The sequence below is a fragment of the Diuraphis noxia genome, unplaced genomic scaffold, assembly GCF_037042655.1.
Source record: "Diuraphis noxia isolate RWA-SAM2 unplaced genomic scaffold, SU_Dnox_SAM2 contig0005, whole genome shotgun sequence".
Lineage (NCBI taxonomy): Eukaryota > Metazoa > Arthropoda > Insecta > Hemiptera > Aphididae > Diuraphis > Diuraphis noxia.
Window position 1 is genome coordinate 38,825,016 of NW_028301715.1, and position 24,022 is coordinate 38,849,037.

Genomic DNA, 24,022 nt, shown 5'->3' on the forward strand with positions numbered 1-24,022 from the left:
ATTTTTAATTTTTATTGGTATGCTCACTCAAAAAAATTTAATTTTACTGGAAGTCATCATTTTAAATTTAAATTTATTAATAAAATATTATTTGTGTATTTGCATATTGTCTATAATTTATGATATATATATAGTTACATACCTACTATCTACTATCTACTCAATAATATAATACATGTGAATACATATAGTATAAGTACCTAAGTATATTCTCTACTAAAGCATTAGAAAATCATGGTATCCCACCCGTTTATAATATAACACTTGTTTGAACAAAACTGATTAGCATATAGAAAAATCAGTGTATCAAAAATATTAATAAAACAAAAATATAGCACATTAGAAGTATGTTTCTTTACATAAATATTTTAATATTACTCAATTGTATTTATTGTTCGAACTACGTGGCTAAAATAGCAAACAATTTTACATTAAAAATAACAATAAATCTGAGAGTTTATTGTTGAAAATATAAATAAACATAAAACATTTTTATATAATCAATAATTTTATCGATAACCATGGTGACGAAATTTGTGACAGACAGACATGGTGAGGTTTATACGTATACTCGTATAAAAGTAGGTAGTGTATAAGAACTTAAAATTATTTTTATATCATTTTGTACATATTATACGTAAATAGTAACTATATTGTGATTATATTTTATAATGTATATAATCCCTATATAAATATGAAATATAGCGAAAATATGATATCATATATATAGTACATAAAAAAAAAACATTTATAAATAATTGAATGAACATTCAGGAAAGCCCATTGCAGATTAATTGATTTTTTTTTTATTAATACAGCAGAACTTCAATATCTCGAATCGGTTGAGGGCGAAAAAAATCAGTTTATTGAAAATTCGACTTAAGAAAACATCGTAACATATATTGTAAGACCTGGTCCCAAGGCATTCCTTCGAGTTATCGAAAATTCGACTTTAGAGGTTCGAGTTATTGAGGTTCAACTGTATTTTGATTTGTAATAATTGGTAATTAATAATTAGTATTATACATCTAGCTGACAGCTGTTCAAGACACAATTGCTTTAAAGACGTCTTGAAGAAATTATAGCAAATTTTATAAACTAAGCGATTTTCCACAAGTGAATTAGAATGGAAGATTAATATCATAAATAAACTTACATAAAGTAGGAACTGTTGTAGAATCATTTTTCATTCCAAGATGCGCATCGCCAACATTAAACTTAATTAATAGAAGCAGTATTAGCAAAGAAAAGTTAAAACATAACATGGTTTTTCCTTTTTTACTTATGTTATTGTTTTTAATGACTGCTTGCAGTTCCTAAAATAAAACAGTATTAAAAATTAAAACATAATTTAATTTCAATACATTTACATAGAATATTGATGTAAAGTATACATAAGTCCTTATAATACGAGTATTAGGAAATTAGAAAATAACAGATAAATCAGTTTAGCCAAAAAATAATATACCGGGTGATTCTTTTATCATTAAACACTCATTATTTAAAAAATTATTAATATTTTTGAAAATATTATTTTACATAGTTAAATTTGTTAAAAAACCAACGTTTTTATTAAAAAATTATATTTTTTATCCTAATAATTTTTTTAAGTTTTTTACTTGTTTAACGACAACAGAGTTTTAATTTCATATTCCAAAGCAGAATATTTTTCTAAGTATTTTGATTCATAAAAATCGAATTTAGGACGAGTAGTTTATCAGTTATAATTATTTAAAGTTTAGACAGAGTAGTGGACAAACATTTTACGGGGTAACCCCGTACCACTCCACTCTGCCAATCTAAACTTTAAATACTTATAACTGATAAACTACTCGTCCTAAATACTTAGAAAAATATTCTGCTTTGGAATATGAAATTAAAACTCTATGTTGTCATTCAAAAAAGTAAAAAACTTAAAAAATGATAAGGATAAAAAATATTTTAAAATAAAATTTTTTAACAAAAACGTTGGTTTTTGAACAACTTGAAACTAAGTAAAAAAATATTTTCAAAAACATAAGTAATTTTTGAAATAATGAGTGCTCAATGATAAAAGAATCAACCGGTATTGTCTTAAAAAGTATTGTAATGATTAAGACAAACATATTGAAAAATATATACCTATAATTTACTAGAATAAGTACCTATAATCATTTTTATTGACTTTCTAACGAGTTACAATATTATATATTATTTTAACTATGTATAAACCTGCATGTACTAAAAAATGTATTCTATGCTGTGTGTATAAATATGTCTAAAATTAAAATTATTAAATATTCAAATGTAATAAATATTGAAATAAGTTATTATGTTATCGTAGATTATTTATAATGAATTTATTGTATACGATACATATACAGGTGTGACCAAACCTTTTGGACAGGTGGATTGTGTACCTACTACCTATAGGTATATATGATCGATATTGTCATCTTTTCACACTATCTAAACGATGTCCAATAGCATATTTCATATAATTCACATTCATTAAAACATAACTTCTTAAAAATGAATACTATACTATCTATATTATACTATCTCTGGCTCGTATTTAGTGATGCATCTCTCAGATATCGTATAGTAAAATTGCACTTAATTATAGTACTACCTATTATACACTTTTAATCTGTCTCCGGTTTTTTATGTTTATATTTAAAATATTATGTTCAAAATTAAAAAGTATAAAATTAATCATTGTGTATTTATGTTTGTATCATACATATATTTCAACTGAATCAAAAAGGAAAACGATAGAAAGATAGATTAATTTTAATCCAGACAAAGTTGAGTTATACAACTACAGTGGAACCTCTATAAGCCAAATTTTCGATATCATGAATTTTTTTTCGCTCCCAATCGATTCGAATTATCAAGGTTCCACTGTATATACAATGTATGAAAAAATAAGTTCAAGATCAAGGACATATATATTTTTTAAATAAAAAAGTTAGGTGAGCAAGAAATTTAATTTTGAGAACTGATAAACAATACGGAAACAAAAATCTCAGCTAAACTTTGTCTTTGATATAATAGTTATAAGTTATAAAAAGATCAATAAAAATTATGGCAAACCAACTATCCTGTACCTGATGATAATCGATTCTATGTGGTTCTCATTATTATGGAATTCAAATTTATAATAGTTAATACTATACACTACAATACACTGCTCTGTATAAATATTATGATCAAAACGAGACCAATTCTAAACTCTAATCAGTCTTTACATTGAAATTCAACTTTAAGATATCTGCTATAAAACTCACTAATCGAAACACAGATATCTGACAAACAGCATGGATAAATCATGAATATCACGAATAATTTTTAATAATACAATTTTATTTAATATTCGATACAAATTTTGATCAACTTTAAAGTTAATTTAGAACACAGAGTAATTAGAACAACACAACTGTAAGAATGGTGATAACAAAATAATTCAATCTACCACGATATTTAGGTTATTTGTATAATTTCCCATACTAATAATGACTCACGAAATAAACAAATAATGTGTCTCAAATTTAACTTTAAATCCACCTATAAACAAATTAAAACCCACAGTTTGGATTTTTTTTCCTGGTTTTGTCTCAAATAAATAGGTAATTTGTTGCTTTTAAGTCATAAAGAATAAAAATTAAATTATCGGTTGCTTAAAAGTATCTTGACAAAAATAATTAGTACATAACTGTTAAAAACAAAGATATAGCTATATATTATCTATAACATTAGATAATTTAATAACATACGACAGTCATGTGTCTTTCCATTCACCCCTTTGAGGCTAATAGTCTAAATCTTATTTATTTGTTGATATTTATCCGATGATAAAAAACAACCTCACCTAAAATCACCAATACACTAATTACTGTCACCCGTCATACATTCCGTAGTAAAATATTTGCTAAATAATATGCATTCCACTGTTTGCATTTTTTTTAAATTCAATACGACTTTTATTTACTTCTCTGAAATAAAGGAAACGCGTACCTACCAAAAATATGTTTATTTGTTTATTTATTTAAACAACCATGTGGACTCAAGCACAGAACATAATTATATAATTAATATACATTTATATTAGAATGTATTTAATCCATAGAGTAAAGAATATAGTATTTTGTAATACAAAAATTATGATGACATATCCTATATCGGCTATATCCATATAATTATGAGTATATTATGTTATATGCAATAACAATTATAATATATTATAAAATAATATAATATAAATAACAAATATTATACAATATAGAAAGAAAATAACATAAAAAAGACTTAACTATATAATACATGTGTATTACATTAATTGACTTCTTGAAATTGTGCAAATGCCAGTAGCTCAGTAACAGATATAATTCCATTTAAAAATTCGGATATGAAGTAAATATTATCAATAATTCTGCGCCTATTGTCCTGACATTCTAATTAAAAGCTCTCTTGTACATTTTTTTGAGGTTTAGAAGTATAGACAACGAAGAGGAAACGTCGCCAATATTTCCCTACCATTTGTAACCAATATACAACATAAAAATCATCTATAAATGTGTAAATTCAGGGTTTGAACCGTTCGAGGGATGCATATTCATTGGGCGAGGCATTGGGTAAATAATGTGTTAAGTATGTGCCAAATTTTCCAAAAATGTAAGTCAAACAAATACAATTGTTCTTATTGCGCTAGAAAATTAGTCAAAAAACATACTTTTGTTGCTTATTCCTTAGTTCTCATTCAACGAGTCATTAAAAAGTAATAAAGAGGAATAATATAAAAATTATCCATATTCATATTATTATAACATGCGATGATATAAATATATTTTTACTACTGACTACTGACTACTATAAATATCTTCATCAGGTAATCTATTTAGTATTAACATAAATTATATTTACGATTGAATTTTATATGGTTCCCGAGCAGTATGGTTACAAGTCCCAAGTAACAAGTAGCGATTTAAAACATAATAAAACAAAAAATAAAATAAATACTCATTTTCTACCGCTCACCGTAACCCACCAAATACCTTCTTGTAAAATTAAAATTACAAACACGCATTTCTTTATAAAATTGTTATTACTTATCAGTTATCATTTAAAATTTTATGAGTATATACGCATTACGCATTCCAAACCTAGACTAAAATTCAACAAATCATTAAAATTTAATTGACCCATCATGAATGCTTAAGAATTGAATACTAGAATTGAGTTCAATGTTTATAACAGGATGTCATAGAAACTAATTTTTAAGTTCAATTTTAATGAATTTTTTTAAATAGAAATGAACATTCAGCAATTAATTATTATATATAAGTATAAGCAATATTTTTATTTTTGTGAAAACATAATTCAATGTGGTTAGTTACTTAAAATATAATATTACACAATATAATTATGATGTGGAAAAAATACATTTCACGTAGAATGTAGATCAACTTCTCTCCTAAAATTGTCATTCTATTGTAAATATTATTGTGCATCATACCAAATTTTTAATTCGCAGACGATTCCTAAAATTGATTCCTTTTTGGAGGACAAATGAATTAATGAATTCCATTATTTTTTAAAGGAATAGGAACACGAATTAATTCCTTATGTTTAGAAATAGGAACGTAAATATTATAATTCTTTTGTATAGTACCTACGTATAATATATATTATGTAATATTTGAGATATATTTGAAATTATATTTTGTACATATTAATTGACGAATGTACTTAAAATTAAAATATTTAGGATAGTAAAATAATTTTATAAAGTATTTATGCAAACTAAGGTAACTATGAACCAGATACTTTTTTAGAGAAATGAGGAATTGAAAGATTTCTTTTTAATAATAAATGAACTAGGAAATAAACGAATCCTTATTTATACTAGATGAACGAGGAATTGAACAAATAAAGGAATTTGAACAAGACTGGAATTATGACAGTAACATCTTTAAGAGCAGCAACCTACACATAATTTGAATATATAAGACGTAACTTTAATTTTATTATATTATCTATATATATATATATATATACGGTAAACATTGGATGCGAATTGCGACTACTATAAAAGTATAAAATATACTAATAGGAACACTTTATGTAGGCAATTATGTGTGAATTCAACAACCAGATATGACATTGTGTCATAAATGATCATTAGTGAGAGTATACGCCATATGGGTAAAATGTATAATAACTATAACCCAACCTAACGAACGATGAGGGAATATTCTACACGCTCGAAAAATGTTTTGTTTTTCATTTAAACGAACGATTCTAATTTCCAAATCCCAATAGGTACTGGGTAGTATGCATGTCACAATAATTATGTTGTTTTCGATTTTCATTCTGAAAAAAAAATATTAGTCTTGGGATAATGAAATTATTAATTAAAAAATGTATGATGATCTATCTAAAAATTAACTCGTGTAATGATAAGGTTTCAAAATTATTTTAGGTAGTTAAACTTCTAAAAATAAGTACATTTAGATGTGTTTCGTAAATACAAGATTCAAATTTCAATATTTCAAATACAATTTATTTTAATTTTAGTAACCATGTAGGATCAAACTAGATAAACTAATTTTAATTATTGAATTTATTCATAAACTTAAAATATCTATATTAGTTAGAAGATACATCACATAAATATATATTTTTTTTTAATATAAAATATTCTTTTAATTTAAAAATGTAATCAACACAATAAACACCATTGTTTTATATATATATAGGTACATAAATCGATGTATAACTTTCATTTATTTGAAAATTATTCTCAACATTTTAACGATTTCTTTTTTAATCAGGTAGTATCAAATAGGTATATAGTTTTCTTGGCGTGCCCTTATTGAATTTTCATCGAAGTAAACTTTTCAAAACTACCTCACTCCATTTGCAAATGTTGAAAGGAGATTCGGATGTATGTGAATGGCGACTACTAAAGTAGTTACTATTATTTTTAAAACTTTTAAGTGCCAATCTTCGACAACATTAGTTGTTCAATGGTGGTGGGTAACATCCAAGTTGGTGGAAAAAAATAATGAGCAGCAAATATTTTGCCTCTAGTTCTACATACAGAACAATTAAAGTATCATACATTTTTCATAAATGTTTATATTTCTTATATACTTTAATGAGCTATAATAGTATCAGAATATTTCAAACACTAGGAAAAAATCCAAAATAAATATATAACATTATCCTGTAACCATTAAATAAATGTCGTATTTTTATAAAGGGCGAAGAGTAATCGAATTTTTTTTTAAATATTTTTTTAAATTTTATGAAAATACTTGTACATAGATAAATATTTTTAAAATTAAAAAATGCGTTCAAATATTTAACAGAGACGAGTAAAAAAACAATAATAATTAACCCTCGATTTTAGATTAAGCACTGAAAGCTCTTTGTCTTCATAATAACAAATACCTACCTAGCTATAACAATTTCAAATATAATTTTAAAATATATTATCAGATCTCTTTTTTTCTTCTTATTTTACATTTCAATTGTATTATATACATATAATACGTATAATTAGGTACCTATATTAGTATTATGTTTAGCTACATTAGTGCGTTACCTATTATCCCAGGGAATCTAGCGACAAATGTGAAACTAACGTAATTTTTATTCGATACCTATGCATATTAAAAATCAGTTTGGTACAGCAACATTTTACCAGCTTATGTATCATAAAGTAAAAACAATGAAAGAGATTTGACCAAAGAAATCTATAAAGACAAATTATTTAACTAATTTGCTGATATAGACGCAGAAAGTTTTGTTTGATAATTGTATATTATGCGATTATTAAAAATAAAATAATATATTTTTTTTATATATAATAGTATGTGAATATCATAATTTATAATAGACAAAATTAAATAATGGCCATGTGCAATCACAAAGTCAGGTAGTATGATGGCAGAACTCCCCCCCCCCCACACATATCTGTAAGTGTTGCGCAATTGTAGCACTTCCAAAATTAGAATACAACTTTATCTAATTAGTTATGCTACTATTTGTTAACATGTTATTGTTGTATCAAAATTATGCCAGATGAAGTCACTGATGAATGATATGAGTATATTCAGAGTATCGCTTAAAAATAAATGTTGGATTTGGTGTTAATGACTGTGTCCCTGCATAAATAATAAAGTAGAGTAATAACAGATGAATAATGATTTTAATTGCCACAAATATTTGAAATATTAAAATATCAATTAAAACAATGAACTATACATGTATATTCGACGAATATCAATAACCAATAGATATTATATTTTGTTTTAACAAAACATATTATTTAACCTCTCGGTAATAAATAAATTTGGCAATATATTTTGTATTTAAAATGTTGTAAAAAATTTTAGGTAACTTCCCCGCTTTCCGAGTTAGTAACTTCTGGATAAATATAAAGATACATGTCTTCAAACCTAAATGCGCAACTGCATTAAACCAAGCATCCACCGAAATATGTTTTGTACCTAACTTCTAAGTAAGGAAAAAATAGATGAAATTAATTCTACGTAAATTTTTCTTTATTGACTTATAATAAATTATAACTATAAGACTACTAATTACTATAGTACTTCATCATTAATATAATACAGAAAAACAAAATTTTGTTGTCTATTTATTCAGCTAGTAAGATTTTTAAAAACCGAAAATTATTATATTGGTCGTAAAAGTATTTGATATTTACAGCGTTTATTCTTTTAAATATTATCAGAAATAAAAAATAAGCATCAGACCAAATAATGACACCGGTTGATGGGTAGATGAAATACCTACTCATCTCGCTTCACACTTATCAGTGCAAGATAGTGGTGTTTTGTAAATATTTTATATTACAAATTGTAACATAAAATGTATAAGTAAGTAATAATTGGCGATAGTTTTACAAAAAATATATTTTAGTTTTAATGAAGTTTAGAATAATGTTTATTTTAGAATAGGGAACTATTTTTTTATAGTACTTTTCAGCTGTTGATAAACACCCGACGAAACTTCTGTTATTAACACTGTAGGTCACCTATTCCATAATACAATTAAAGACACAATTTATTAAAGTTTTGTTAAACATTAAATTTGACGAAACGGCTTGTATGCGCTGATCGTTCTTAGTGGGCTAGGTGGTATAACCACCCAACATTTTACGACTTAAATTAGTCACAATATACATATAGTATAAATTTGGTATTACCATTGACTATAAATTTATAAATTTATTGCATTTTTAATACCTGCGTTACTTATCCGATCACCGTCTTTTGACTTCGATAGATACCACTAAGAAATTATTATTTTTACATTAAAAGTGATTTTGATTTGATTGAATATAAAATGTATATAAGTATACTTTATTTAATCGGGTGTAATAAAATCTATAATAATAATATCATTGTTTTCATGTTTTTAATTTTTGGGAAAAATGTTCTAAGATATTACTGTAAAACTAAAAAAAACAATATAATACATTTATAAATTGTATAGAAATTGATTTGGTAGATTCGGGTATAAGTGGAAAATGTTACGTAACACATTAAGCAGAAACGTGTTATGCCTGGAATAATAAATCACCTAGATAGAAAAATGTTGAACAAAGCTTGATTTTTTTTCAATTATTTTTTAAGCGAAGACACATACCTATTATATATATAATTGTTCCTTACCAGTTACCCTCAAGGGAGCTACTAATAATTCATTATCTGTATTAAATTTCTAACCTTTGGTGATGAAATATTATATATTTGAACACCATATTACCGGAAAAATATTTACCAAAATATAGAATAAAAAAAAAATGAATTTAAATAAAAATAAATATTATTATGAAATCAAAACAGAACCTAGAACTCACAATATTCGTATTAAGTTTAAGTAAAATATCTACTAATTTAATTTTTACTTAATTTATAAAAACTTGAAATAAATATTTTATATTTATAATACAAAGGCTTTTATACCAAACTAATCAATATTCAATAATGAATAATCACAGTTTATTTTCTTTTTTAAATATAAGCTTTTAATATTCATTAACAGCGATTGATATAAAAAGTCTTTTATCAATATCTACTATTGTAACTATCAAATCATCGAATTATTACGTTTAATTTTATATCTGTTTTAAATATAAAAACTTGTCAATAAAAATGAAATACTAATTTAAAAATCGTAATAAAATAACATTAACTATACTTGCACTGTTATTAATTCACTATACCAATTTAAATATTATATCATACATTTATTCTAAGCCTTTATTTTGTTCAATGATACAATAATTACATATTATACTATAAATCTACTTCAGTATTAAATGATTTATAATTTGTAGGAGTAATTAATTTATCATGGTTTATTTAAAATGTGTGTATTTTTATGATGTTCATGCAACTATATATTTATGTACCTATTTACGTGTTAACGTATCCCTACTGTATAAGAGATATGTTTATTATGAATGCAATTCTATTCTATTCTAAACATTAAGAACATTTTTTTTTATATCGCAATTATTTAGCTAAGCCATCAACAAGAAAATTAATTCAATATTTTTAAAACCTTAATTAATTATGTTCTGGTAGATACGTCATATTATAAAGAAACATTTAATATTTAGTTCTAATATCTATCACTATAAAGAAATGTTCAAATAGGTAGGTATAAATGTATAATAAATTTGTCTTAACTTTTGATATTTTTACTAAAATGTATAGCGATTAATTTATAATATTGTTTACAATGTCAGTTTATTGAAATGTATTTTAAGAAGATGATTATGTTCAGATCGAAATATACAGAAGAAAAAAATAGAGCAAAATGTTTAACTATATTACATTACACATTACACTCCAGTATAAAAACGTAATGCCAAACAAGTAGCAAAAATAATATGAACAAAAAATATACATTTTTCAAAAAAAATTTAAATAATTTAAGAAGTTAAAATCAATTTAATATTTTATGTTTAAAACCACCTACCCTGTGAATATATTTTTATATCCATGTTTTGTTTATAAAAGATAATATTATAGAAAATCTTTTACCAAGTGAACACATTTGATTTATTAATATAATATAATTATATTACTATAATTAATATAAATTTTGTAGATAAACTAAAATATTAGAAAATTAATATTATAATGATAATAATAAAAATGTTTCAATTTCATATTAGCTATACGAAAATATGTTTTTTTTTTTTAAATAAATTATTAAACATTAGACTTACCTCATCGAATGTTTTGCACGAAGTACACACGTTATTCCCTAGACGAAATACAATGTTATTTAGTGAGCACCCGTTGCACGGCAACTACAGCGATCAGACCCACAACGCTGGAAAATAGAGATGCTGATCTTCAGCGTCGGCGCCAAAAATAACAATTTTCTATAACAACCGTTTGAATTAATCGCTACTTATTAACGTTTGACTTTCATTTGTAATGAGTCAACTAATAAGTCACATTTACACAAGTAACTATAGTATGTCACATCATATTTAATAGGTATTATAAAAACATTCAATAGGTAAGGTACCTATGTCATAATAATTTTAAGTTGCAAACAAAAAAGCGGATAAGTCGTAGATGTTGCTCTACAGTACGATAGTTTACAATTGGATTACTGTGATAAATGGTATTGAATTTGAATTCAATGATATTATATCATTGTATACGAAAAACGATTCTGAGCGGAGACGGTTTATCTGTCTAGGTTATATTATAGATTATTAAAAATTTTCAAATCTTAGATATAAAAGGAAATTTTTTATGAATTTCTAGCATAAAATAATTTTTAAATTTTCGTGATTTTTACGTATGTTGTCAAAATTCAAACTTTGAATGCCACCCCCCGACATTTAAAAAAAAAAGTCCTAATATATTGGACATTAGTGTTGTCACTTATTTTATAGTATACTATTTTTATCAAATGTAAAACTTCTTGTCAATTCCTAACATATTAATTTGTTAAAAAATTAATTCAATATATTTTTACATTAGTAAATAAAACTAAAAATTTTGTTTGTGAGGTTCAATAAATGTTGACACCCCCTGAGAAATCACCCAAAATACGCCACTGTATATATATTTATTTTATTTTTCAACTGCATTGTAAAAATATGTTAGGAGCCTTGTATTAAATTTTCAAATCTTAGAATTAAAAAGAAAAACTTTTATGAATTTCTATCTAAGATAATTTGAACATTGCCGACATTTTTATGTATTTAGTCAAAATTTGAGCTTTAAATGCTTATAAAAAAATTGTGTCAATGTATTTTTAATATTTTTCAACTGCTATTGAAATAATATGTTAGAAGCCTTAAATTAAATTTTGAAACTTTTTGACCCAACCAATACAATTTTATTGGCATTAATAGAAAAAAGTTGAAAAATTAAAATGTCAGTTAACAGCTCAAAACAAATCAAAATATTTTGAAAATTTTATCAAATATAGAAAATGCCTATATAAACATTCGGTGAAAATTTCAATTATCTGCGGTCATTTTTTTTAGAGTTACACCAAAATAAGAAAAACGCCAAATGATGAGAAATCTAGTGAAAATCCTATGTTGTAAAAATTTAAATTTCAAACACTCATAATTTTTAGTTTGTTTATCCCGATTATTTAGAAAAATATTGGGAATTTTTTACTTTTGACCCCCCAAAGTACCAACTAGATTCACTTTCTGATCTAACAAGGTGCTGAAGACAAAAATTGAAACATTTTTACTGCCCCAAAACGTGATGACAGACATAAAAAAACCCATTATGGTAAAATCAATACATTCCTCGCTCCGCTCAGAATCTAAAATATACATTTTTAAATAAATTATAATTAATAACATTAAATAAATACTTTAGATTTACCTTAGTTTAGGTTTGTAAAATATGAACATAACGCATAAAACATACCTTTTTAATGCATAAAATTCATTTTATTCACAAAACTATTTTATAAAATTTAAATAATCGATTTTGTAGCAAAAATGAAATTATGTAGCCAACGTCAGTTCAATAAGCAATTTTGTGTGATTTACACATAGAAGTATAGACTAAAAACTGGATATAATCAGTTGAGTATAAGGTATATATATATTCTTAATTTGATAGTAGGTACCTATATCAACTTACTCTTATACCAAACAATTGATTATAAATGCAAGATACTATAGATAGTAATATACATGATCAATGCGTATACACCTAAGTAAATATAATATACAATAATTATTAATTTTCATTGACCATTGAAATTTATAAATTGTACCTAAGTTCATATTATGGATGTCATGGTAGTATTTTAATTGCAATTGACCAACCACTCAGTTATTTATCGTTACAGTTATAACCCTTGTCTAACAAATAACAATTGAACACTACCTATATGTATGTTATGTAGTTAACACACACACACAGTGGGAGGATAGACCGTTCTTTGCTTTCCCCTAATGACTTAAAAACATAGAAACACACTTTTGCTTTTTATAGTATTCTAGGTAGTAGGTAGTGTAACTTGTATTAATTTGTAGGTCATATTTTAGTGTAAGCATAGACGCATAGTCTACAGTCATACTCTCCATGGTTATTCATTTTTGAAATACAAAAAATAAAAATAAATTGATTTTGTTTAAAAGTGGTGTTGCGTAAATATTACTGTTTTTCAGTTTCCCACTTAGGTTTTTTTTAATTATTCAAAAAGTACAGGTACCAAGGTACTTTTTTCAATTTGATTACACTAAGTCCCAACTTGATCAATTTAATCTACCAGAAAAAATGTATATCTACACTTTTTTTAAATATCTATAAGTAGTTAAATATAGTTTAAAATTAATAAATAAGTAGTTATTCAGAAAGTTTTTATAGGTACCTATTAAAATGTGTTAAAAACTTTGAAGTGGACAAATCAAAAAAAAAATCAATAAGTTATATCCAGTTACTTATAACAAGGTTGGGAACATACTGTTAGCACACATTAACATAATAGTAAGTAGGTAACTTTGCTGTAAACACCTACACAGTATACCGTAACTACAATATTACATACTCACCATAATTTAAGTAAAAAATCAAAAACAGAATTTTTAATTAATAAAGCTTTTGGTTTACACACAGAATTAAAAATAATTCTATTAATTTGTTTTATTTTATAAAATGTATATTTGTATAAATGTATTATTCAAATTAAAAAAAAAAAAGTGAGTAGGTACTTAAGTGGATGTTGCTCTGCAGTACGGTAGTTTACAAGTGGATTACTGTGATAAATGGTATTAAATTTGGATTCAATGATATAATATCATTGTATACAAAAAACGGTTCTGACCGAAGACGGTTTGTCAGTCTAGCATACCTATGAATAATATTTTTAAGTTACAATAATATAACTAAAATTGTTATTCTTGGTTATTGAACTTGTAATTTCATCTAAATTTGAACTTTAAATAACTGTAAAAAAATGTGTTTGTATAGTTTTTAGATTTTTTTTGCCACAGAATTAACTAGGACAACTAGGTACTTACGAGGAACCTTGTTATAAATTTTCAATCCTTAGCTTTAAAAGTTTAACAATTAAAGAAATTTGAACTTTAAATAGTTATAAAAACGTGCATATGAATTTAAAAGTTTTCTAACTTCTTTTATATAAACTTAATGGGGAACCTTGTATTAAATTGTCAAGTTTTTTGACCCAATAAATAAAATTTTAGTGACGTTTATAGGATAAAAAACTAAAAAAACAGAAAATTTCAAATGTCTATAAATAACTTAAAAAAGAGTAGAAATATTTTGAAAATCTTATCAAGTATAGGAATTGATAAAATAAGAATATGGTGGAAATTTTTGTATAGCCATTTATTTTTGAATAACAACAAACTAAGAATATCGGTACAAGAGAAATTGAGTGAATATCCATTGTAATTCAAAGGCTCATAACAATTTATTTTGACTTTCCGAAACACATTTTTATTTGATAAAAGAAGACAAACTTGTGGAGAATCTTTTAATGAATTTTCAAATCTTAGATTTAAAAATATAATTTTTTATGAATTTCTAACTCAAAATAAGTGGCGAATTTTCGAGATTTTTACGTATTTTGTCAAAATTCGAACTTTAAATGTTTATTCAAAAAAATGGTGACTATGTATTTTTAATATTTTTTAACTACCATTGTAACAATAAATTGAGAGCATTGTTTTAAATTTTGAAGCTTTTTTATCGAACAAATAAAATTGTTTTCATTTATAAAAAAAAAAAAAACTAAAAATATTGAAAATTTCAAATATCTATAAATAACTTTAAAAGATTTTAAATGTTTTAAAAATTTGATCATGTAATAAAATGCCAGTTTAAAATTCAGTGAAATGTTCATATGTCTACGACAGAGGTATTCAAACTTTTTCAGCACGCGGCTCCTTTGGGTGTTCACAATACTTTTACGGCTCCCAAATTATTATGAAAAAATTTAAACAACAACGGATAAAATATTGGAAATATATTATATGGGTGATAATAACAGTGACTTTAGCATTAGAAATAAAACTTCAAATGGTCGGATAGTAAGGTGTGTCGTTACTCGTTTTCATTTCCATAATGATTGCAAATAATATTTATAATAATTATACAAGACCTATAGGTATGATGGTGGTTTTCGGTGCTTTGACGCGGCTCCCTTTGCAAACTCTCGCGACGCCCCTGGAAGCCGCCGCGCACACCAATTTCTAAAATCGATTTTCCCTAAAATTGATTTTATGTAAAATTTCCCGTTTTCCCTTAATTTTTTTATTTTGTTTTTCCCTGTGCTTTTGAAAATTACTTGGAAAACTACTTCTCCAATGTACCAACTAGATTCACTTTCCTACCTTTAAGCTACTAAAATTGAAAATCGAAGCATTATTTCGACAACTTATCGTGTACAGAAACAAAAAAAAACCACACAACATTGTAAAATCAATACATTCATCGCTCTGCTCATAATCTAATAATCTCATAGAAACCATATTATATTATACCAACTATACCATATATTATTAATTAAACTATAATACATCTTACTTCTTTAATTTTCCAAAATCTTAGAAGGTAGGTATGGAATAAATTTACTCACCAAGTAGGTCACTGTAGTAGAGTTATCCACAGAAGTTTGTATTATAATATTTATAATTTAATATTTTAAAGACCTTTGTTAGTAATTAAAAAAACTACCTAAGAATTTTCACTTTTTGTGCTAAAAATAATGATTAATTATAATAACGTCATTTTGAAGATTTTATTATAACCTTTTTTACAACACATTTGAATAGCTACACGAAATCTAGAATGAGTATTTACTGAATCAGAAATTTTTAAACAAATAAGCAGTAATAAATGTCTACAAAACTTAAATTAATTATTTTTAGTATAGATAAAGTAATTGCCACTTTTCAAGAACATCGAGAAAAGTTTATTTCGATAATTTGACATTTATTTGGTTTCTATATTCTATGTTTTTGGAATTCTGAAGAATAAAAACATAGGAACAAGACGATAGAACTAACTCTTTAAAAGAAAATCTATGAGATCGAAGATCCCCAAAATATTTTATAACAATTAACTCGATAGAGGCAAAGGATCGAGTACAAAGAAAAAGGTATCCAATAATAAAATGATATTGTTGAGGCTATATCGGACGATAGGAATCTCAAGTTTCAGCTACAAAATAAAACCCAATACATATAACATAATAAACATTACTAACATTATTTTTACAATAAAAAATAGGTGCATAACAAAAAAAAAACTATTTATAATTTATACTAAATAATGCATGTGATAAATAATTTTTAACCTAGGATATTAAATTAATTTTATATTAGGTATTTAAAAAAAAACATTCTATATAGGTAGTGAGACAATTAGAAATTGATTTGTAATATAATATTATTCTATGAAAATCCATATAAACATGATATAAGATTTACCTTAAGTTACGAATAAGTCAAAAAATTTTCGAACGGTTTTAGTACACCGTCAAATATTTGAGTTTGACCTACATTTGTATTATTATTTTTAAACTAAATATTACCCGTAATTTATTGTTGCGCTCTGGAATATGGTTCAAAGTTAAATAGATGATTTTTCCAAAAGTGTGACGGTTGAATTTCATCGTTCTTTAGACAATCGATTTCATAAACGCTTAATCACAGAGGATATTTTTTTGGTTTATCTTACATAATCTCCATGGAAGTGTATTGTGTTCCAGTACATAGATGATCCTCCATCAACCATGTCAGTGACAATATTATAATGAGTGGCTTAACAGATTTTGTCAGTTTAACGGGATACACAGTAAATATAATACGTGTTATGATGACATTAAGAAATTAATAATAACTATGCTAAAATTTGTCAATAAATCAGTCTAATGAAACAATTATTTAAAATTAAAATGGTTGAATGTTATTTAATATTTTAACATACAATTTACTAATATTTATAATACAATACAATTTAATGTATTTCTTCTGAGAAAAAAAAACCCACTTAGGGCTGTCAGTATTTACAATTTTAATACTGGTATCTGGTATTTGTTTTCTACCACCTACCGGCTTCTACGGTATTACCTATTATACCATACCTCAGAAGTTACCGAAAATAAAGGATCTCGGTGAATTCTAAGTAAAAATGAGTTACAATAATAATGAATAATAAATGTTGGTAAATACCACCAGTCCTAACCTAGGTATGTTTAAAAGATGAAATCATTAAAAGATGATGCTATTTACCTAAGTCCTAAATTATTAATACTTTGGCACTTGGCAGACTGAAATTACACCATCAATATATAATATGTTAACATACTGATAGAATGGAATAAACCATATTCAAGAATGCTTGGTGGGTAACACGATCTAAGATACCTGGAATACTATAATATATAGTAAATAAGAATATCTTAAATTGAGGTAAATAGACTTACGAACAACTGCCTGTACATTACGGCCATAAGTCGAATATTATCTATCTATTACTCACGAGTCACTATTCATGAAATGCATTTTACAAAAATAATCAATAACCATAATATCCCAAACTACAACCAAACACATAACATTGTTTAGCCTCTAGATAATCACTCCCAAAAGGTTTAAAATACAATAATTACCTGAGAACATTTATAATATACTAAATAATATGTAGACAATAATTAGTGCAAAAATGTACATCCTCCTGCCACATTTATAGACTTTTCTATAGTCAATATCGCAATTTTTTCATGCAAATATCAAATTTAAATACTCACTGTACAAAAATTCAATTGAGTAAACATGTTATCCAACATTGTCAACATTTTGAACTTCAAAAACTCATAAAAATGTAGGTATCTACCTACCTATGTGGCTTTACACTACATCTAACAAAAAAATTAAACAAAAATTTAAAATTTAAAAAACCTGTTTTCAACTATATCAAAAATATTCAATCTCAATTACACACCAACTCAGAAATAATACTCCCAATAATGTTATAACAAAAACTAACTATAATATCCAATAAAAACTGGATAAACTATTAATAATAAATTATCTAACAATTTACAAGTGTTGTACTCGATAATATATATTTCTTATATGGTAGTTTACTAAATTAAGAACACAAACATTAAAATATGAATTTAATTGACTTGTTTTTTAGATATATATATATATATTTAACCATAAAACAAAAAGCTTCCTAAAATCACAGTAGTTTAAAAATTAGAATAATTTTTAAGAACAATAAAATTTATATTTTAGCTAAATATATTACTAGTCTGATTTTTCTGTTTTAAAAATAAATTTTTTTTTTTTGGAATAATATTTCATTTGAGTTTTACACATATAAGTGCATTCTGAAAATAATAATATGTATGATATAATGAATAGTTATAAATTATAATTAATAACAGTATAAAATAAAATAAAAACTTGAAAATATTTATATTATATGCCACTAAAACTCAAAGGTAAACAAAGATTATAAAATGTATCTTTTTTCCAAAATGATGCTTCCTTCCAAAAAACTCCTTTACCATGAATACTTTTTATATTATCAGAGCCTGTATAATGAGGATCCAAAACCAAAAACTTAACTTCACCCAGTTCTTCATTGATGTCTACTCCTAAAATAGTGTGAGCAAGAACTCCGCCGCCTAAAACATATTATATAAATATAATATTATGAAATTATACTATTATTACTTCTATTACCTATCATCACAGGCGTTCCATGTCTATCAAAATGTTCAGACAGCTCAAGACATACTGAATTTAACGTATCGCCTTGCCGCAAAGACATTATTCGACATGTGACATCTAAATGTGCATTTAATACAAAAGAAACCTCCATTGAACCAATCCATTCACTAGAACCAACAAATGGTTTATTTTTGTCACCCAAATCAACTAAAATTTGCTGTATGTCACGAATAGAAGGCACAGGTTTATTGGTCCATCCTTGCCACCTATTAAAATAAGAGAAATAAAATAAGAAAAATAACATTAGTTGAATTTTATATGTTAATTATTATTATTACATTAAACAACTTTTAGAGTGGGAAAGAAATGTTAAAAACTTTGTGTAATAGTTAAAACTTTGATTACGGATATTAAATATTCATAAATAACATTTAAGTACATAATTCCTGATACACATTTAAAATAAGTTTAAATATTTCATTCGATAAATTTAATAAAATAATTTTAATAGCTATATATTTTTAACTATAATGTTGTGTATTTAAAATACATACTTAAACCAAGAATATAATGTTTGTAAAGATCTGTAAGCACAACCCCACTGATGATCGTTAAAACCACCTTGACCATAGTGATAATATGTATATGTACCCTGAATTAATGATTTTTTTCCATTTTTTACTAAAAAAATAAAATTTATTAACCAATAATTACAATAATAACTATGAACATAAATGGAAAATATTGAACAATAAAAAACGCATATTTTAAATTTAAATCTATAAAATCAATTGTTGACAGTTTTTAACTAAAAAAATAAAATTTTATGACATTAATCTCCAAACACTTAAGACCTCAAACACAAATTTCAATATCTATACTCACATTAACCTCATTTAAATGATATATAACATCAAAAATATTAAATTAAATTTTTTATTAACATATATATATATATATATATATATTTGTTATTTCTTCAGTTATTGTTGCTCCAATTTCATGTTTGTATTACCTTTGATTTATTTCTATTTATATCCATGTCACATCCCCTCATAAAAAAATTATCCATTCTTCTGAGCAGTTCTTGTAACTCTTCCTCTCTTCCCAAGCTCAATGTTATGCTGCCGCCTAAACGTACACAGTTTGCAAGTAATAGATACCTAACGCCTTAAACCGTCTAATAATAATAATACATTTTTTTTCTATAACTTACTTCCTGAAGGAGACAGACCTTCATGTACATTAGTTAAAAGTCCATCATCATTCACTGATGGTTTAGCGTCAAATTGATAAGCATTTGATACACGAAAAAATGGTCTATCCATGGGCAAATGAAAAGCATTGTGTAATTTTTTTCTTAAATTACCTACGAAAACAATCAAAATTAATTATAATTAGATAAAAATAATAAAATTGTACTTTGCATCATAAGGTAATTCATAAATTCCTTGACTCATTGTAACCATATATTATTTAAAAATCATTTTTTTGGTTTATAAATTTCCACCTATATAACCACAAAACGTAAAGCTAACATTAAAAAATTGTTTCATGTGAGTAAACATTAATTAAAAAATGATTATTAATCTACATTATACATACTATATGAATCTATTTGATTGTGTGAACAAACAATTGTTACAAAATGGCACATTGTTTCAGGCAAAAAATGATGAACAGCAGGGAGATCCTTGGGATATGAAACCAAAAATGATTGAATTGATTGAACATTCTTGAGTATACTACCATATATTAAATCGTATGCCTGTGTATAAGTGGCCTTTTTAGGAACCACACATAAAGTGTCTAGCTGACAACAAACAACTTCTTCATCAAAAGGTTCTAGGAAAAAAACAACTTATTTTATATTGACCAGTGAGTATTTAAATATGTTTTATTTAAAATGTACCATTTGTTTGATGAATTATAGGGAAATCAGAAATATCTATGTTTTCTGTTGGTACATTTGATAAATTTTGATACACAGTTATATTTAAAACTTCAAAATCCATCTTATTTGATATTAATTTTATTTCACCAATAGTTTTGTTTTTTTCTGATTTTCCCAAATACTGTTTACTTTCTTTGATAAAAAAAAGTGGTTTTACACCAATCTAAAACAAATAAAATATTTTAAATTTCTAATTATTGTGTAAATATTAAAATTAGTTTTCAAAAATTCGACTTTTTGGTATAAATATAATAATTCAGAAACTGATTGTATTACTTTTATTAATTGTACATGAAACCACTTTTAAAAACATTTTTTTACCCCCAGCAATATTTAATTTTATCACTAATCAGAATGACTAGAATTATTACATTTTGATATTTTTGTTGCAAAGTTAATTTATTAAATAATCTAAATACCTTTTTTTCCAACAAACTTGCAGTACATGATAAGTCACAATCGTTCATTTTTCTGTCAAGTTCCAATTTCATACAAGTTCTAAAATATATTAAATTCTTGCTAAACTCCTCTTTTGATTGAACTTGAAACTCAATTTTTTCAGATTGAATAGCATTATCAATTTTTTTTAACTCCCAAAGTTTTACTTCTGAACCAACTATGTTCAAATAAAGTGAATAATTTTCATTAAATTGATCCTAAAATTAAATTAAAAACTTAATAATTAGTACTTATTATTTAATGATAGTCAATAACAGGTTTCAATTAAGTCATATAGGTATGCACATTATTCAAATACTCCTGGACATTTTCAATAAGATCAGCATTTCCTGCCAAACCGCAAGTGGTCAAATTGTAAGGACAATTATCGTCTACATAGAAAGACGAATCCACAAAACCAATAATATAGGTTATGAGCACATTTTCTTCATTGATATTAACCCCTAGTAGAAAATATTCATTGATTTTTGACAAGCCATTTTTCTCTAAGACCTACACAAAATGCAACACGTTATTGGCCATTGACAAATCAAAAGTTTCATTTAAGAATAACATTTTTGCATTTGAAAATCTAAATTATCAACTTTCCAATATCAAAATACTAAAGGAGGTTGACATTACCTGCAATACTTCTTTGCAAATGACTACTTCACGACGGATCGTATCCATTATGTGAAAGGAAAGACGATAAAAACTTTAAAAATCCAACGACTAATAAAAATGAACACTTACATACATAATACATTACACGTCATCTTTATTATTGGATGAATGTCTACTACTCTTCTCTCTTCTACTATATAATAAGTCTTATATCTATTGGTGAAATCGAACACCGCTAGAAATGTTATCACTCAAAATATTATCGAATTTATCGCACATGATTCTGTGATGGAGGATATAATGATATCTACAGCCTGGACTCTGGAGTCTATTTCCATAGATAATATATACATATACATATATATTATCTATGTCTATTTCATCTATTCTGTGCTGGAGTACCTTGAAAAAAATAATTGATAATAATAATATATTTAATAAAAATAAATATTATTAATTATTATATTATCGTTATCTAATATCCTAATATCGATGATAAAAAGAAAGTTAATAATATCATGAGAATTGTACTTTCCAAAACCATGTTTTTCTGTTTTTCTTAAACACGTCGACTTGTCAACGAGTCATAACAATATCATCTCATCGGAATTATTTTTCTGATTTTACGTGACCCCGGGCGATTCAAATATTATCTATCTATAATCTATGATTATGAATAAATAGCTTAGGTTATAATAAATAAATCGTAATTCAATATATTATTATTATTCAATTAACAAATTGAAATCATGCATATAGCATTATCCAATATTCATAAACCATAGTTCATTCCTATTTATTTATTATTCATGCCTATTTTAAGCCATGTAATAATATAGATGTTGTAATAATTAATAAGACATAAGTAATAGGTATAACAGTAATTATTTAAAATCGGATACAAATTCAAATTAAATTAAAATATAAAACCAATGTTATACCATCAAAAATATTATCCTTTAAAAATTTTTAATATGTAATTTTACTCTAGGGTTACTCAAGTAGACAAGTGTTTTAAATTGCATATGGGCCTCTGAAAGAAAACAAATACAGTGTTGATATCCTCTAAAATATTAATTATTATATAATAAATAATGATAATGTATTCATGGTTCAGTTGCTTCTGTAACGTTATAAATTATAATACTATAAAGTATTAAAGTATTACCATTAATTATATAATCAATGGTATTACCTTTGTTTAAATCATAACTACTAATATATATGGTACATCTATCATGGTTATTGTGATCTATACATTAATAGAATTGTTAGAATTAAAAAAATATTTACTATTTACCATTATTTTAATTATCGGTAAACCTTGATGTTCAAAATTACGCCCCTATTGAGTATTTATCTTCAAATTCTAGTATCTATATCAAGAGAAAATAAAACAAAGATAAATTTTAAAATCTACAATATTTAATATTTAGAAAATTATGAAAAAAAATAGTGATATATTAAGATACATAAATTTGAAGATGCTTATTATAATAAAAACTGACATTAAGCGTTAAAACTTAAGTGTGAGCAGAATAATTCTGATAAGGACAGCTTTATACATTTTTTTCAAATTAAAATGTTTTTCATATACTAAATACAAATATAGATGTCTGATATTTAAAAATATGTACTAAATTTACAATATGTTATTTTATTTTATTTTCCGAAGATACTATTTCTATTAAAAAAATTATCAAAACATCAGTTTTAAAGAGCTTCTAGTAACAAATTAGATTTAGCATTTTGGTGGGTCAAAAATATAAATTTTT

The 24,022-nt window shown here is 24.9% G+C and overlaps 2 protein-coding genes across 4 annotated transcripts in view; both read right to left on the reverse strand.

Annotated features, from left to right (window-relative positions):
* LOC107162836 (G protein-coupled receptor GRL101-like) overlaps positions 1–11,346 on the reverse strand; it is a 64,550-nt gene extending 53,204 nt beyond the window's left edge. For 2 of the 3 annotated variants that reach the window (XM_089229437.1, XM_015509886.2), the window contains exons 1-2: positions 11,252–11,346; positions 1,157–1,316 (exon numbers count right to left, since the gene is read on the reverse strand). In XM_089229437.1, coding sequence (XP_089085563.1) covers positions 1,157–1,265 — 109 coding nt within the window. In that variant the 5' untranslated portion in view covers positions 1,266–1,316; positions 11,252–11,346. The remainder of the gene's footprint in view (positions 1–1,156; positions 1,317–11,251) is intronic. The other variant, XM_089229436.1, reaches the window with a different exon arrangement.
* Positions 11,347–18,892: 7,546 nt separating this feature from the next.
* LOC107162842 (ufm1-specific protease 2-like) lies at positions 18,893–22,596 on the reverse strand. The gene is made up of 9 exons (XM_015509943.2): positions 22,266–22,596; positions 21,930–22,136; positions 21,605–21,841; positions 21,144–21,348; positions 20,837–21,076; positions 20,448–20,600; positions 19,786–19,912; positions 19,244–19,497; positions 18,893–19,185 (listed from the first exon to the last, which is right to left on the reverse strand). The coding sequence occupies exons 1-9, from the start codon at positions 22,311–22,313 to the stop codon at positions 18,977–18,979; spliced, it is 1,680 nt and encodes a 559-aa protein (XP_015365429.2). The 5' UTR covers positions 22,314–22,596; the 3' UTR covers positions 18,893–18,976.
* Between the last annotated feature and the right edge of the window lie 1,426 nt (positions 22,597–24,022).

What these genes read in the sequence shown, in the direction of transcription:
- LOC107162842 (XM_015509943.2), bottom strand. Translation starts at nt 22,313, where the DNA reads ATGGATACGATCCGTCGTGAAGTAGTCATTTGCAAAGAAGTATTGCAG. An exon ending in AGGTCTGTCTCCTTCAGGAA is followed by an intron (nt 19,913 to 20,447) that starts GTAAGTTATAGA and finishes TTATTTTTTTAG; the next exon opens with TAAAAAATGGAAAAAAATCA. An exon ending in TGGAACGCCTGTGATGATAG is followed by an intron (nt 19,186 to 19,243) that starts GTAATAGAAGTA and finishes AATATGTTTTAG; the next exon opens with GCGGCGGAGTTCTTGCTCAC.